We start from the raw sequence: 14,711 nt of genomic DNA, 5'->3' as shown, positions 1-14,711 counted from the left end.
GAGAGAGGACAGAATCATAATAGGAGTTAGGAGAAGGTCTCAGTGGATAGAGAGCAGAGGGGAACCCTCAGCAGAAAAAAATGGATCTGATAGATCCTGGATGTGTCCCTCACCTTCCGGAACTCTGCCACCATGTGAGGCTGGTGCCCCAAACCCAAACCCACCATCACATTGGAGGGAGCCCCTGCCTTGTCTTGACCCTGTCTGAAGGGCAGGAAAGACATCTATGATTTGTGAAGAGTTACTAGGTGGTATAGGGACTTGAGAAGGCAGAAAATTATAGGACAAGTGAGATGAGTACCTACAAACTCAAGCTGAATTTGAAGTAAATTTAATCACAAAATGGTGTTTACACTTGGGGGTTAGGTTTGGGAGTAAAGAAATGTACATAAATTTGATTTATTAAGTTTTCCCACAGGACTAAGATTTTTATTACCTACATATAAAGTTATTTTCTACAGAAAAATTAAATACCAGGTTTTAAATAACTGATTAGAATGTTATTTTTAGGGCAACTAAATTATAAATTGCAGAGTAATTATAGCTAAATTGCATTTAAAAATAAATCTATAAGACACATGGAGTCTTACTATGTACATTTTAATCCTTTAGCCCTGACTCGTGAATTGAGAGGCAGAGATAAAAGGTGAGATATAAATATAGAGAGGGGGAAGAGGGAGGATATTGAGATTTGTGAAACCCAATTAGTTATGGAGTCCTTGTCTCAGGCAGTGATTTGAAACCTATTCAAGGAGAAAACGATACCCATGGTATGTGAAAAGTAGGTGGTGCAGGGACCCAGGTTCCAAATAACTAATTGACATAATTTTTTGAGTTCAACCAGTTTATAAGTTCTAGAGCAAGTGTATCCAATTTCAGCCAAAAAAAGAAGTCATTTCGTGCTATGTACATTTTTAATCCTTCACAGTGACCCAAATAAATTGACATTAAAGGTCTTTGACTACTTTGATATATCTTGCCTTTTAGTTATGGTGCCTTCCAAGGCTGCTGATATAATTTACTTGCATCAGTGCTATCTATATATTATTAATCTCTATCTTTATAGAAAGAGTGAGACAGAAGCAGAGACAGAGACATAGGGAGAAACAGAGAGGGAAAGACTTGCAAAATTCAGTCTTAGAAGTATCCATGGAATACAGAGTTTTCTAGACAGTGATTCTAAATTTCTTTCTGTAAGATTGGGTCATCCAGTGAGCTAAGTCATGGTTCCTTTAGATTTAAGGAATTCTTTTTCTTCAAATAAGTTTTTCATATCACTGTTCCATGTAGCAAATCTCTAATGATATATTTTTGCATTTGTTGGCGGTTAAAGTATGACGGAACAGCTGTCCAAGATCGATGATGGTGAAGACATTGACCTTCTCAATTCACATTAGTAAGTCAGTTTGAAGTTCGGAGGGAGGGAGCTGTTGATGGATTTATCTTTTAGAAGATGGGGCTCATGTTGAGGTGGAAAAAAAAGGAGCTATGGAAAAGATAGCAAAATGTTTGGGAGGAAGGGTATAAAATGATTCCATTTGTATTTGTATGTAAGTACCATACTTGAAAAAATATTTCCACATATTCACAAGTGTTCCAGTTTGAAAATGTGAAAATATCCTTAGTAGAGACTAATTTTATTACAAAGTTTCTTTCTAAACAGAGGATTGCAGAATGCTACTTCTCTTCACTTGTGTTCCTTTCTCATTTTTCTTGGATATGTTCTGATTCCTAGTTTTGTTGATTTTGTCTATGAGCAAATGGGACGAGAGCAAAAGCAAACATGTTTTGCTGATTAAAGACCTCTTAATGTCCGTTGGGATTTTATTAATTTTGACTTGTTTCTGAGTAATCTCACTAGAGTACTTCCTGTTGCACTGATCTGAAGGCATTTTTACCAGTACTCAATGACAGGGACACGATACCTTCTTAAAATCACACACGTCTGACTCTCCCTCCCCCAAACTACTATGTATAAAATAAGCATCAAGGATATATTGTACAGCACAGGGAAATATAGCCATTATTCTGTAATAACTTTAAATAGAATATAATCTATAAAATTATTGAATCACTATGTTGTACACCCGAAACTAATCTAATATTGTAAATCAATTGTACTTCAAAAAAAAAGCCCATATGTCTGGACTGCAGAATTATTCATGCAATTTTTCTTCTGCTACTCTCTTGGCCAGTTACTGGCCAGTAACCATTTACCAGTAAATGGCCAGTAACCATTTACCAACTTGAATTAATGTTGGGGAGTGAGTATTGCTAAAGAGGCAATGAATTGGTTACTGTTGTAATCTGTTGGTGTCCAGACAAAAACAACATGAAAAATAAAGGGGCGACTAATGAATACAAGTAGTTCTTCAAATTACCCATGAATTTCCATTTTCTGTTTTTTCATCATGGGCCGTCAGTGAAGAGTTCACTCTGCTTCTTAATTAAATGATATGTCTGCATATTAACTATATATTTTCTGCAATGAGGCTGCCCAGGGCGGGGGCAAAATTTGAATAGACTGAGGAAGGCAAGCATTTCCTTCTTCTTACAAACAAAAAGTGTTTAGTTTTTTAAATGACAAATGCTTATGGTAGAGATTTGGGTGGCATTTGCAATAGTCCCTGTGTGAGAGACACTGGTGTTTCAGACTGGGGGATGGTATTAGATTTGGAGTAAGACCTGGAATCAGTGCTTGGCTTTGTCATCTAATATGCACTGGACACTTGGCAAAATACTAAACTACTTTAAATTTTAGGTCTTTTATCTGTAAACTGGTAATAATGCTATCTACAATATCTATCTACTGGGTGCTAGGTGTAGTATAATAAAAACCTAAAAATAAATGTGGAGTAATATGTACACACACATTATTCAGTGTGATTTTAAAACTCTAAAGCACCATAAATAATTTTTATACTAAAAACCAAAAGTAAAGCAATAAAGTTTCACTATTAGGAAAATCAGAAAATACAAACAAGCCATAAATCCTCCCATTAATAGGCATTCCTAATGTTTAATAGATGCCCTTCAAGGTTCTTTAGGCTTTTTGTTTATGGATATGGTATAATACATTGTTTTAAAAATAACCTTATTACTTAGTGACATATCATGACTATATTTCCATGCATTTATATTTGCATTTACAACATTATATATTTTTTAATTTCAGATTTTTTATTGTTGCCTGAAGTTCTGCCTGTATTTGATTTTATTGATTTTTAAATTTGCAACATTCCTTTTGACAGCTGTATAATATTTCATGGTATAGATGTTTAAATTGTCATTCATTTAAATTGTCAGATATTTCTGGACAATTTAAGCTGTGACTTCTTACAAAAAATGATGAATAACTTTGAGACCAAACCTCTGTATATTTTATTTCTTTATAATAAAAATTCTTGGAGGGCTTCCCTGGTGGCGCAGTGGTTGAGAGTCCGCCTGCCAATGCAGGGGAGGGGGGTTCATGCCCTGGTCCGGGAAGATCCCACATGCCGCAGAGCGGCTGGGCCCGTGAGCCATGGCCGCTGAGCCTGAGCGTCCGGAGCCTGTGCTCCGCAACGCGAGAGGCCACAACAGTAAGAGGCCCGCATACCACCAAAAAAAAAAAAAAAAATTCTCGGAGGTGGAAATTCTGTGTCAAAAGGAACGTTTGTGAGGCTATTGATTTTGACACTTTCCACACCAAGATGCAGTGTACATCTCTTCCCCTTTCACGCTAGCCATTGCTCATCTTTTCAATGTTAGTAAATATGTTTGTTCTAATGCACATTTGACATTGTTTTTGTTTATACTTTTTTTCATAGAACTTGTATTTCATTGTTTGCAAACTACCTTTGCCCGTTTAAAATCGGGGTGTTTATCACTGCCATTGGATAGAAAAGTTAAATATATCCTTTTTATATCATAGATAGGGCAAGTATTTTTTCCCAGGTTGCCTAGCTTTTCACTATATAGAAGTTTATAATCCTCATACAGTTGAATGCATCTGTCCTTTTCTTTATGATTGATGCCTTTAGTGTCAGAAAGTCTTTCTCTACCTAAGATTTTAATATATTCACCAAAATTCATCTATGCTTTGAATTTATTTTCTATATTTAAATAAAACATCTGCCCAGGATTTATTTTGTATTAAGGTATAAAATGTAGGAGTCTACTTTTCTCCCAGGTGACTACTTAGTTTCCCCAGCATCATAGTTGCATCCCCCTCCATTGTCCTTACCCTGATTTAATGATCCTTATTGCATTTATCACCTTATAACTTACTACCTTATTTATTTATTTATTATATTTATGGTCTGCACGAGACAGAATTTAAACATCATGATGGAAGAAAATTTTGTCCATTTTTTTAACTGCCGTATCTCCAGTGCCTCAAACAGTGCCATGGCACATAGTAGGCACTCAGTGAGTTTGGTTGAATGAATGAACCCATTATTGAAAACATTTATATCTTGTTCAAAGATTTTAAAATCCATCTCTATTATGTTATGAATCTTTATACACTGGGTCTTTCCAGAATCTATTTAATCATTTTTCTAGCCTTCTGATTTCAGCATGCTTTTCACACATTATGATATAATTTATAGTGAACTAAAACATTTTTTAAAAACATAAGTTCCATCCTTTTCCTCGTCCCCTTTTGTTTTTATAGTCTCAAATTACCTGTTTTTGTTTAGTGAGTTTGTTACCAAACTGTAGATAGCTATAGTTACTTTTCTGCTTTCTTTTTTTCTCTCCCTTTAACCTTTATACTATAATAAAGTATTTAAAAACTTATCTTGGTAAAGAGTGGCAATTTTCTGGTTCTATTTATCACCTTGCTCAAAGTTTTGTGTATTTGTCATTTTGTTTCTGATAGAAGGGTTCGTTTCAACATCTCTTGTAAGGCAGGTCTAGTGCTGATGAAGTCCAGCTTCTCTTTGGGAAACCATTTATTCCTCCTTCATATCTGAATGATACCTGTGTTATATACAGTATTCTTGGGTGACAGTTTTTTTCTTTCAGTATTTTGAGAATGTCATTCCACTCCCTCTTGGCCTGTAGGGTTTCTGCTGAGAAATCTGCTGATAGCCTAATAGTGGGGGTTCCCTGGTAGGTTACCATCCTTTTTGCCCTGGCTGATTTTAAAATTCTTTGTCATTCACTTTTAACAATTTTAATATTATGTGTCTTGGAGAAGGTCTTTTTGCATTGAGGTAATTAGGTGTTCTCTTAGCTTAATGGACTTGTAACTCCAGTTCCTTCTCCAAGTTTGGGATGTTCTCAGCTATTGTTTCTTTAAATAAACTCTCTGCTCCCTTTTCCCTCTCTTCCCCTCCTGGGATATGCACTATCCTAATGTTGTCCTTCCTGAAAGAGTAAGATAACTCTCTCAGGATTTCTTCCTTTTAAAAATCTTTTTTCTCTTTCCCCGTCTACTTGTATCATTTGTAGATTGCTATATTCCAGCTTGCTAATTCTCTCTTCCATATTGTCTGCTCTGTTTCCAGTGCTTCTAATGTGTGTTCTTCATCTCATTTATTGAGTTCTTCAGCTCCAGAGTTTCTTTTTGGTTCCTTTTTATTTAAATTATTTTTTATTGACATATGGTTGATTTACAATGTTGTGTTAATTTCTGCTGTACAGCAAAGTGAATCAGTTATACCTATACATATATATCCACTCTATTGAGTAGAGTTCCCTGTACTACACAGTAGGTTCTTATTAGTTATCTATTTTATATATAGTAGTGTGTATATGTCAATCCCAATCTCCCAATTGTTTCTTTTTAGAGTTTCAGTCTCTTTGGTAAAATATTCTTTCTGTTCATTCATTTTTATTCCTGAGCTCATTAAACTACCTCTCTGAGTTTTCTTATATCTCATTAAGTTCATGGGCTGTGCCACTGCAGGTGGGGGAGTGGCAGTGAGGTTGTGGTCACCTCGGCGGCTGGAGGGACAGGATCCCAGGCCCCATTGTTGGTCAGTTACATGTAGCCATGGGTGCTGGTGTGGTCTGGAGCCTGTAGTCATGTGTGCTGCTTCCCCTGCTGCTACTGTGTTCTCTGAAGCTGTGGGCACGGCTGCTGTGGTCAGAGGGCCAGGATTGCAGGCACTGATTCCACTGTTCCCTCGTTCCATCTCTTCTATGTTCCAATTCACCCGCCTTTAGATGTACAGATGTGTGGAGTCCTCTGGCAAACTGTTGTGTTGGACAGTGGCACCTTTGTTGAGTTGTGGGTTTTATTGGTTGTAGATTGAAGGGCAGAGACAAAGGTAGTTTTTCACTCGGTCATGTTTCTGACATCACTGTGAATGTACCATATTTTCTTATCCATTCACCCATTGATGGGCATTTGGATTATTTCCAGTTTGGGCCTGTTATGAGTAATGTGGCTATGAACATTTATGTACAAGTTTTTTGTGTGGACACAGCTTTCATTTATCTTGGGTTAGTGCCAAGGAATAGGATTGCTGATACTTATGGTAAAGTGTATGTTTAATTGTATAAGAAATAGTTTCCAAAATGGCAGTACCATTTCACATCTCTTCTTATCTTTAGGTTTTCATTTTCTTTCGTCAAGTTTTGTAATTTTCAGCATACAGATCCTGCACGTATTTTGTTACTTTATAATAAAAGTATTTCATGGGTTTTGGTGCTAATATAAATGGTTCAGTTGCTTAAATTTCTACTTTTCAATCATTCATTGCTAGTATATAGAAATATAGTTGAATTTTGTATATTGACCTTTTATACAATAACTGTTAAACTCACTTATTAGTTCTGTTAGCTTTTTTGTAGATTCCTTGGGATTTTCTAGGTAGGCAAGCATCTCATCTACAAATAGAATTTTATTTCTTCCTTTTCAATCTATAGGCCATTTCTTGCTTTATTACATTGACTCCAATATAATTTTGAGTGGAAGAAATGTGAACTGACATCCTAGATTCCTAATCATTGGAAGAAAACATTCAGTCTCACCATTAAGATTGATATCAGCCATAGTTTGTTTGTTTGTTTGTTTGTTTTGGGGGGGCATAAATGCCCCTTGTCAGGTTAAGGAAGTTCCCTTTTTTCCTAGTTCACTGAAAGTTTTTATCATAAATGGATGTTAAATTTTGTTTAAAAAATTTTTTACCTCTATTGAGATTATCATATGTTTTATTTTCCTTAGTTTGTTGACATGGCGAATTACATTATTTTTAGAATGTTGAACCATCCTTGAATTCCTGGAACAAACACCAAGTGGTCATGAATTTAAAATATATATATATACTGCTAGATTCAATTTATTAATGTTTTGTTAAGGATTTTTGTATCTATATTTATGAGGGATATTGGTAATTTTCTTGTCAGGTAATGTCTTTACTGGTTTTGGTATCAGGGTAATGCTAATCTCCTAAAATGAGTTTGGAAGCAGTCCCTATTCTTCTGTTTTATGGAAGAGTTTGTTTAGATTTGTATCTTTCTTAAAGAATTAAGTAGAATTCTCCTGTGAAGTCACTTGGGCTTGGACTTTTTTGTTGTTGTTGGAAAGTTTTAAACTACAAGTTCAATTTCTCTACTAGATATATTACCTTTTAAGCTATTCAGGTTATCTATTTTTTCTTGAGCACATTTTAGTAGTTTGTGTCTTTCAAACAATATCTCCATTTAATCTAAGTTGTCATATGTGGCACCTTTAAAATTTCTGTAGTGATAAAATGCAATTAAATATCTTGTATAGTACTCTTCCACTTCACTGGTTTTATTAAATTGTGGTCAGAAAATGTAGTCTGAATAATTTTTATATTTTAGAATACCATTAAAGTTTTTTTTTATCTTGTAGGATAAATTTCTTTTAAAATTTCATAGAAATGCTTTAAATATGTTTTATCTACACAATAGAAAAAATATATATATAGTTTTTAAATAAATATATATATATATTTTAAAATGGATAGTGTTTGACCAGGGACACTCAGAGCTTATCCTTGCTACCAACACCCACTCCAAAGGGAAGTATATCCCTGAGGACCAAGCTGGGCAAAGGACACCCGTAGGTACTTTGGAGGTTCCTCTCTAAGTCCCAGTAAAGAATCCTAATGAGCTAACTTAGGTTGGACTCAGATCTAAAGCCTGACTCTGCTCTCTTCAACCTGAGTTTAATCTAGGAATATAGCCTTGTCTGTTGTGGATAGTTTGGTGGTGGGGGGGACCCAGAGCCCTGGAGTGAGAGCAGGAAAACCAAAGAATCATCCCAGTGCCTTTAATGCTTTGAGTATGACCACGTGCCTCCCTCCACCATCTGTGCAGAGAAATAAGTGTCCAATGGGAAAGATAGGACCTGCCCGCAATGCAGATCCCACCCCTGTTCAGCATGGTCTTAATAGTATCTTATAGAGTCTACCTTCTATCAGTATAAAATAAGTCTTGGTCATAGTTAATATTTTTGCTTTGAATTCAACTTTGATATTAATATTACAACTTTTAATGTTTTGAGATTTAACATTTGCATCTGATATCTTTGTCCATCTCTTTATTTTCAAACTATCATTTTAATTTAGTTTTTGTCCTTGTATACAGCATATAGTGCCTTTAGTTTTTAAACTTATCTAAAAGTATTTGTCAGTATTTGATGTGAAAGTAATGTGTTTGTATTTATTATCATTTCAGGTATGTTTGGTTTTATTTGCTATCATTTTACTTTGTTTTCTGTATTAAACACTTCTTGATATTTTTTCTTTAAATTTTTTTAACATTATACTATTAGTTGATTTGTTTTTATTCAAGTTTTAATAATATGAAAGTTATAAACCTATTTTTAGAAAACATAATTGTACCTTTGTTTCTCCATCAATATCCAGTTTAAAACTGGACTTGTACCTGGGAAGATAGAAATGCAACATGCTTTTACTTCTGTCTTCTGAGAAACCCAAATTAATGTGGGAAAATCCTGCAAATTTAAATCCATACTTTTATCGAGAATTTTGTTATTTATCTTTGCTTTTAGAATCATTTGTTTACATTTCCATGTGCTACATTAACAATGATTATTTGGACTTAGTTCTGAATTTTTATGACTTTATTTCTTGACACCTTTTCTCTATAAGGCATCTTCCTTATTCTTGCCTCCTTCATTTTTATTCCTTGCTCAGTTGGCTCAAGCACTTCTCTGAGTAGTCATTTTTAGGAAAGTTACATGGTTGCACTGGGTGTTGGGGAGTGTATGTCTGTTGCTCCCAAATATGAATAGTACTTTTTCTAAATGTATAATTACCGAGTTACAGTCCTTTCCCAGCAAACTCCACACACATTGTTTGAAGCTGCATTTATATAGCACACTCCTTTTTAAAAAAACCCTCAATTCTATATTTACTTGGGGTAGTTTTGGGAGGCACTGAAAGTGATAGTAGAGCCTAAAGCCACCCCAAGCCATCCTTTTGTGCCCCAATGATTCTGTCGGGCATGGTTCTGTAAATTCACTTTGTCAAGTAAGTTCTGATTTGTTGTAACATTTCTTTGCTACCCAGAGATCTGATAGTCTGTCTGGGATCAGAAAGGGCTTGTATTAAGAGAATGGCATGGGCTTCCCTGGTGGCGCAGTGGTTGAGAGTCCGCCTGCCAATGCAGGGGACACGGGTTCGTGCCCCAGTCTGGGAAGATCCCACATGACACGGAGCGGCTGCGCCCGTGAGCCATGGCCGCTGAGCCTGCGCGTCCGGAGCCTGTGCTCCGCAACGGGAGAGGCCGCAGCAGTGAGAGGCCTGCGTACCGCAAAAAAAAAAAAAAAAAAAAAGAGAGAATGGCAACCTCAGGGGAGGTTCACCTCTTTTGGCCAATCAGTTCCCCATCCACATCAACCTTTGCTCGCTAAGCCTGGGCAGAGGTAGTGGGTGCAGATGGAGAAGGGAGAAATTAGAGGGGGTGGGGAGATCTTATAGCTCAGCTTAGCCCAACAGTATCCATCTGTGGCTCGTTCCACTTGGCAGTGCCCCAGTTCTATTCGGCATATATCCTCCCTCTTCTCCAGTCTTGGGCACAGTCTGTGAGCATTGCTTTGGGATTAAATCCCACTTGGGGTGGAATTTGGGTCACGTGTTGGAGGCTTCAGCAGGGCAAGAAATTGCTCCTCAATGACTACCTTGTCTCCAGCCATAGGGCAAAATGAGGCACAACTGCTGGCGCTATAAAACCGTCTCCTCCTCCTCCTAACAGAAGGAGCCCAGCCTCCAGTGTGTTTCCCCTTTGAAATGTATCTTACTAACATTCCTCACCTCCAAAGTGCACTTCCCACCCCAGCTGTGAGTCTCATTAATGCTTAACTGTCTTATTCATGGGGTGACTTGTTTCAAGAAATGAATATTACAAGACAAGAGCTTCCCTGAAGTCCCTTATTCTATTGCTGTAGAACAGGTCTGGCCATAGTTTGATGACTTGCCCAGGATCCCACAGCTCACTCATGGGAGAGCTGGAACACACATCTCTTCTTCCATTCCCTTCTGTCTCCATGCTCTGTTGCTTTAGTTGATGACCCCAAGCTTAATCTTACCATTACGTTGGGATTAGAGCCTTACAGTGAAGGGAAAGTTTAGTGGTTTTTTTCACATATATTCTACATAGGAAAGAAAAAAAGAATCAGGTGAAATTTTTTTTTTTTTTTTTTTTTTTTGCGGTACGCGGGCCTCTCACTGCTGTGGCCTCTCCCGTTGCGGAGCACAGGCTCCGGACGCGCAGGCTCAGCGGCCATGGCTCACGGGCCCAGCTGCTCCGCGGCATGTCGGATCTTCCCGGACCGGGGCACGAACCCGTGTCCCCTGCATCGGCAGGCAGACTCTCAACCACTGCGCCACCAGGGAAGCCCCAGGTGAAATTTTTACAGTTATTAGTAAAAAGCATTTTGTTAGGCCACTTCAGGAGACTTTAAAAATTATAAAGGCCTTTGTTGGTTAAATTCATACTATATGTTAGGAAAAATCTGATACACTTGAAAGCTCTGAAATTTTATTTTTACTTCTTATTGCAGCAGCAAGATTAAGAGAATTGTGTACTTGATTGTATCATCCTTCACTTTCAGGTATGTGAGACTCCAGAAAAGGAGGTAATTAAGTATGTATTACATTTAATATCAATATTTTTTAATGGCAAAGGATCTGGGAGGAAAAAAAAAGCATTTCCACTGTCAGTATGTCGCTAAATAACCTTTGTGCCCCATTTAATGCAATCTAATTTATCTTGGAATTTTAATTGAAGCTAAACATTAAGAATTGCAAAGAAATGGCATGTACGGAGTTTAATATCAACATATTAACATGTTTTTTTCTACCTGTAAAAGTAAAAATAATGAAACATGCATTTCAAAATTCTATAGTTATAAGGAAAGTGTTTTAGTAAATATTAATAAATACTAGGTGTTTATTCACCTAGAATTACTCCTTAATTCTGGAAACATTTTACTTAGATCTTTCTTCTCTACATGATAGTAAGATTTCATGCTATGTTACAGATTCACACAATGTACTTGCTTCCTTTTAAATTGATAGTTTAATTTGCATTGCAATTGTGAAAAAGTGCTTTAAGATTAATTTATCTTCATAGAGTACACAAATAGTATAATCAACTTATAGAGAATGTGTTTAGCATATACAGGAAAAAGGCTTAGGAGTTACTTTAGAGTTCAATTATGTATGTAGTTATTGAATTGAATTCCTTCTTACGTGCCCAGAACTGTGCCAGAACCATCCATTGATATGTAATCTTATATTTGTTGATACACTCACTGATAAGAAGCCTTACTGGTCAAAGTAGTCTTTTAAGGGCTTATGTTAGTCATGCTTTCACTTGGTTTTTATTACTAAATTCTTTAAAAATATCAAGATTAATGAGGTTTAATTTATTGAGGGAAATGGGTAGAAGACCCTGCTAAAATTCTTAAATTTTAAGAAGGGTTTACAATTGGAAATGTAATTTTAATGTAGTTTGCCTCTTCTGTCTTGGAGTGTTGGTCTGATGTGTCTTAATATAAAAGGGCATGATATCATGAAGTGGTTTAGTGGGAAATTTATTTCTCTAACAACTGCTTCTATTGGGTGAAAGGCAGAGTCATTTATGTTGCGATTCTAAGGGCAGTTCTCCCTACCACTGAACAGTTTAACCCCAAATAATGACATTTTGATATCAGATCATTGGGCTGAAGTTAGTCTACCTATAGGTGTGAAAACCACTTTATCCTTATTTGGTTTATTTATTTGTTTGTTGTAGAATATTTGGAATTTTGCTGACCTTTGTGGATGTGTCCCTCATCATTACAGACATAGTTGTCTCTGATAGCACGATGTATATTCCTGTGGAATATCGTTCAGTTTCTTTAGCTATTGCTTTATTTTTTTTCATGGATGTTTTCCTTCGAGTATTTATAGAAGGGTAAGTTTGATTAATTTTTTAAAAGCACATAGAGCTATTTTGTACTGCTATGAGAAGCATCCCAAGGAATTACCAGGTCAACCCAACTAAATGTGCCCCTCTTTATCAAAATAATTCTCCTTGAAGGCATACTCCACAAGAGAAACAACAATCCAAATCCCAATTTCTATCAGACTGAGCTTTAATATTACTATTGCAACTGGCACTCTAGTCTCCAAACCATGTATTCTAGATAGTTCCTTCAACAGGTAAAGCTTAAAGGGTTTGCAAAATGGGGCCAGGCAGCTAATATGTCTACATGCATGTTATTAAGAGGAATATGTATGTGAAGTATAAATATTGATATTTTTATTGAGTTCAATGTAAATAAAAGCTGACAGTATATTAAGTACTAGATAATAGATCATGAGCAAACCCTACTTCAGTTAAAATAAAAATTTGTGGTACTTCCCTGGTGGTCCAGTGGTTAGGACTCCATGCTTCCACTGCAGGGGGCATGGGTTCGATCCCTGGTCGGGGAACTAAGATCCTGCAAGCTGCACGGCCAAAAAATTTTTTTAAAATGAGAAATTTAAAAATAAATGAACAAAAACTTGTGTTAAGCTCTATGGGAGAGCGAGTCAGGGACTAAACTCCCCAGCCTCACTTCATCCAGAGCATTTTGGAACATGCTTGTCTCCTTTCTGGCTGAATCTCTGTCCTCGTGCCTCTGAGCTGAGGACAGTTGCCCACTCCCAGGTTACTCAGAGCCTAAAGGGGCTATCCCAGGATTAGAAGATGATTCCCCTGGAGCCCCAGTGCCAATGGCTGAAGGAGCTAGTGTTGAGGAGGTGCCAGGGCTGAAAGTTCAGCTTTGCACAGAGGAGGCCACACCAGCTCACTGGGATTCCACTGTGGGTGCAAAGCCAGGTGATGAGTTTGCAGGCCAAAGTAGTGGACCCATCTTCCTCTCACAAGCTCCTTTCATTCACATCTTACAGCCCGTTTCTCTAGGGCTGTGACATGTTCAGCTTCCATTGTGCGATAGCATTGCTCACCATCCCATCTCTCTCTCCCACCTGTGTGAAGGCAATGCTTGTCTCTTGTTCAATGGTTTGGTTATATCTCTTACTATACTATGGTTATACTTGCCGTATTGATGTTCTTGTCCTATATAAGTATAAAATGAGTATGAATATTTTTTTCCTTAATCTAGTCTAGTAAATGCACTTTAAATCATTCATCAAGGGCTTCCCTGGTGGCACAGTGGTTGAGAATCTGCCTGCTAATTCAGGGGACACGGGTTCGTGCCCTGGTCTGGGAAGATCCCACACGCCGCGGAGCAACTAGCCCCATGAGCCACAACTACTGAGCCTGCGCATCTGGAGCCTGTGCTCTGCAACAAGAGAGGCCACGACAGTGAGCGGCCCGCGCACTGCGATGAAGAGTGGCCCCCGCTCGCCGCAACTGGAGAAAGCCCTCGCACAGAAACGAAGACCCAACACAGCCAAAAATAAATAAATAAATAAATGAATCATTCATCAAAGCTGAATGCCTTTTTTTAAAAAATATTTATTTATTTTGGCTGCGCTGGTTCTTAGTTGCAGCATGCGGACTCTTAGTTGCGGCATGCACGTGGGATCTAGTTCCCTGACCAGGGATCTAACCCGGGCTCCCTGCATCGGGAGCGCAGTCTTACCCACTGGACCACCAGGGAAATCCCAAACCAGAAATCTTAAGGGGGATGAGTCCAATAATGTGTGCTTTTAAAATATCCCTACCTCTTCTTTGGGGAAGCATAAACTTATATATATATATTTTTTGTTACAGGATACGACGGTATTTTTCTGATATATTTAACTCCTTAGATGCTGCCATTATTGTGGTGACTCTACTGGTCAATATTGCTTGTATTTTCTATGACTTTAAGGTTCTTAAAGATTTCCCCAAGTAAGAAACATATGCTTCCCTTCAAGTTTTTCTTTCTTAAAAAATATTTTCTGTGGCTTTCATTTTGTGTAATCTTTTTAACTCTGAATGTGCTAATTCTGTGCTAAATGAGCTGCGTGAAAATGAAACGTTGAGATAAATTTCCACATATCTGGAAACTAAAGGATGGTGGTGTTTAGGGACCAGTGAAGGGTGTCCACACTGAGTACCTTTAGTTGAATGAAGAAGATGATGCCCCCAAAGAAGAAACTGGGGACTTGCCTCTTGTCCCAACTTGAACTTCTCTACATTTTGAAATTCCCACTAAATTCCCACTTGCGCTTCAACCACAAATTTCTTACACGTGAAATTCCTGGGTTTTTCCTATAACCAAGAGAGTACTGGTTTGAGCTGAT

The 14,711-nt window shown here is 37.3% G+C and overlaps 1 protein-coding gene across 1 annotated transcript in view; it reads left to right on the top strand.

Annotated features, from left to right (window-relative positions):
* Positions 1 to 15: 15 nt before the first annotated feature.
* Positions 16 to 14,711, top strand: part of LOC115866684 (phosphatidylinositol 3,4,5-trisphosphate 3-phosphatase TPTE2-like) — a 56,658-nt gene continuing 41,962 nt past the window's right edge. The window contains exons 1-5 of the mRNA XM_030882430.2: positions 16 to 646; positions 1,334 to 1,396; positions 10,991 to 11,041; positions 12,226 to 12,387; positions 14,197 to 14,316. Of these exons, the coding sequence (XP_030738290.1) occupies positions 579 to 646; positions 1,334 to 1,396; positions 10,991 to 11,041; positions 12,226 to 12,387; positions 14,197 to 14,316 (464 nt within the window). The 5' untranslated portion in view covers positions 16 to 578. The remainder of the gene's footprint in view (positions 647 to 1,333; positions 1,397 to 10,990; positions 11,042 to 12,225; positions 12,388 to 14,196; positions 14,317 to 14,711) is intronic.

This window comes from Globicephala melas, chromosome 18 (assembly GCF_963455315.2).
Source record: "Globicephala melas chromosome 18, mGloMel1.2, whole genome shotgun sequence".
Classification (NCBI taxonomy): Eukaryota; Metazoa; Chordata; class Mammalia; order Artiodactyla; family Delphinidae; genus Globicephala; species Globicephala melas.
This window is presented reverse-complemented; position numbering and strand designations above follow the sequence as displayed.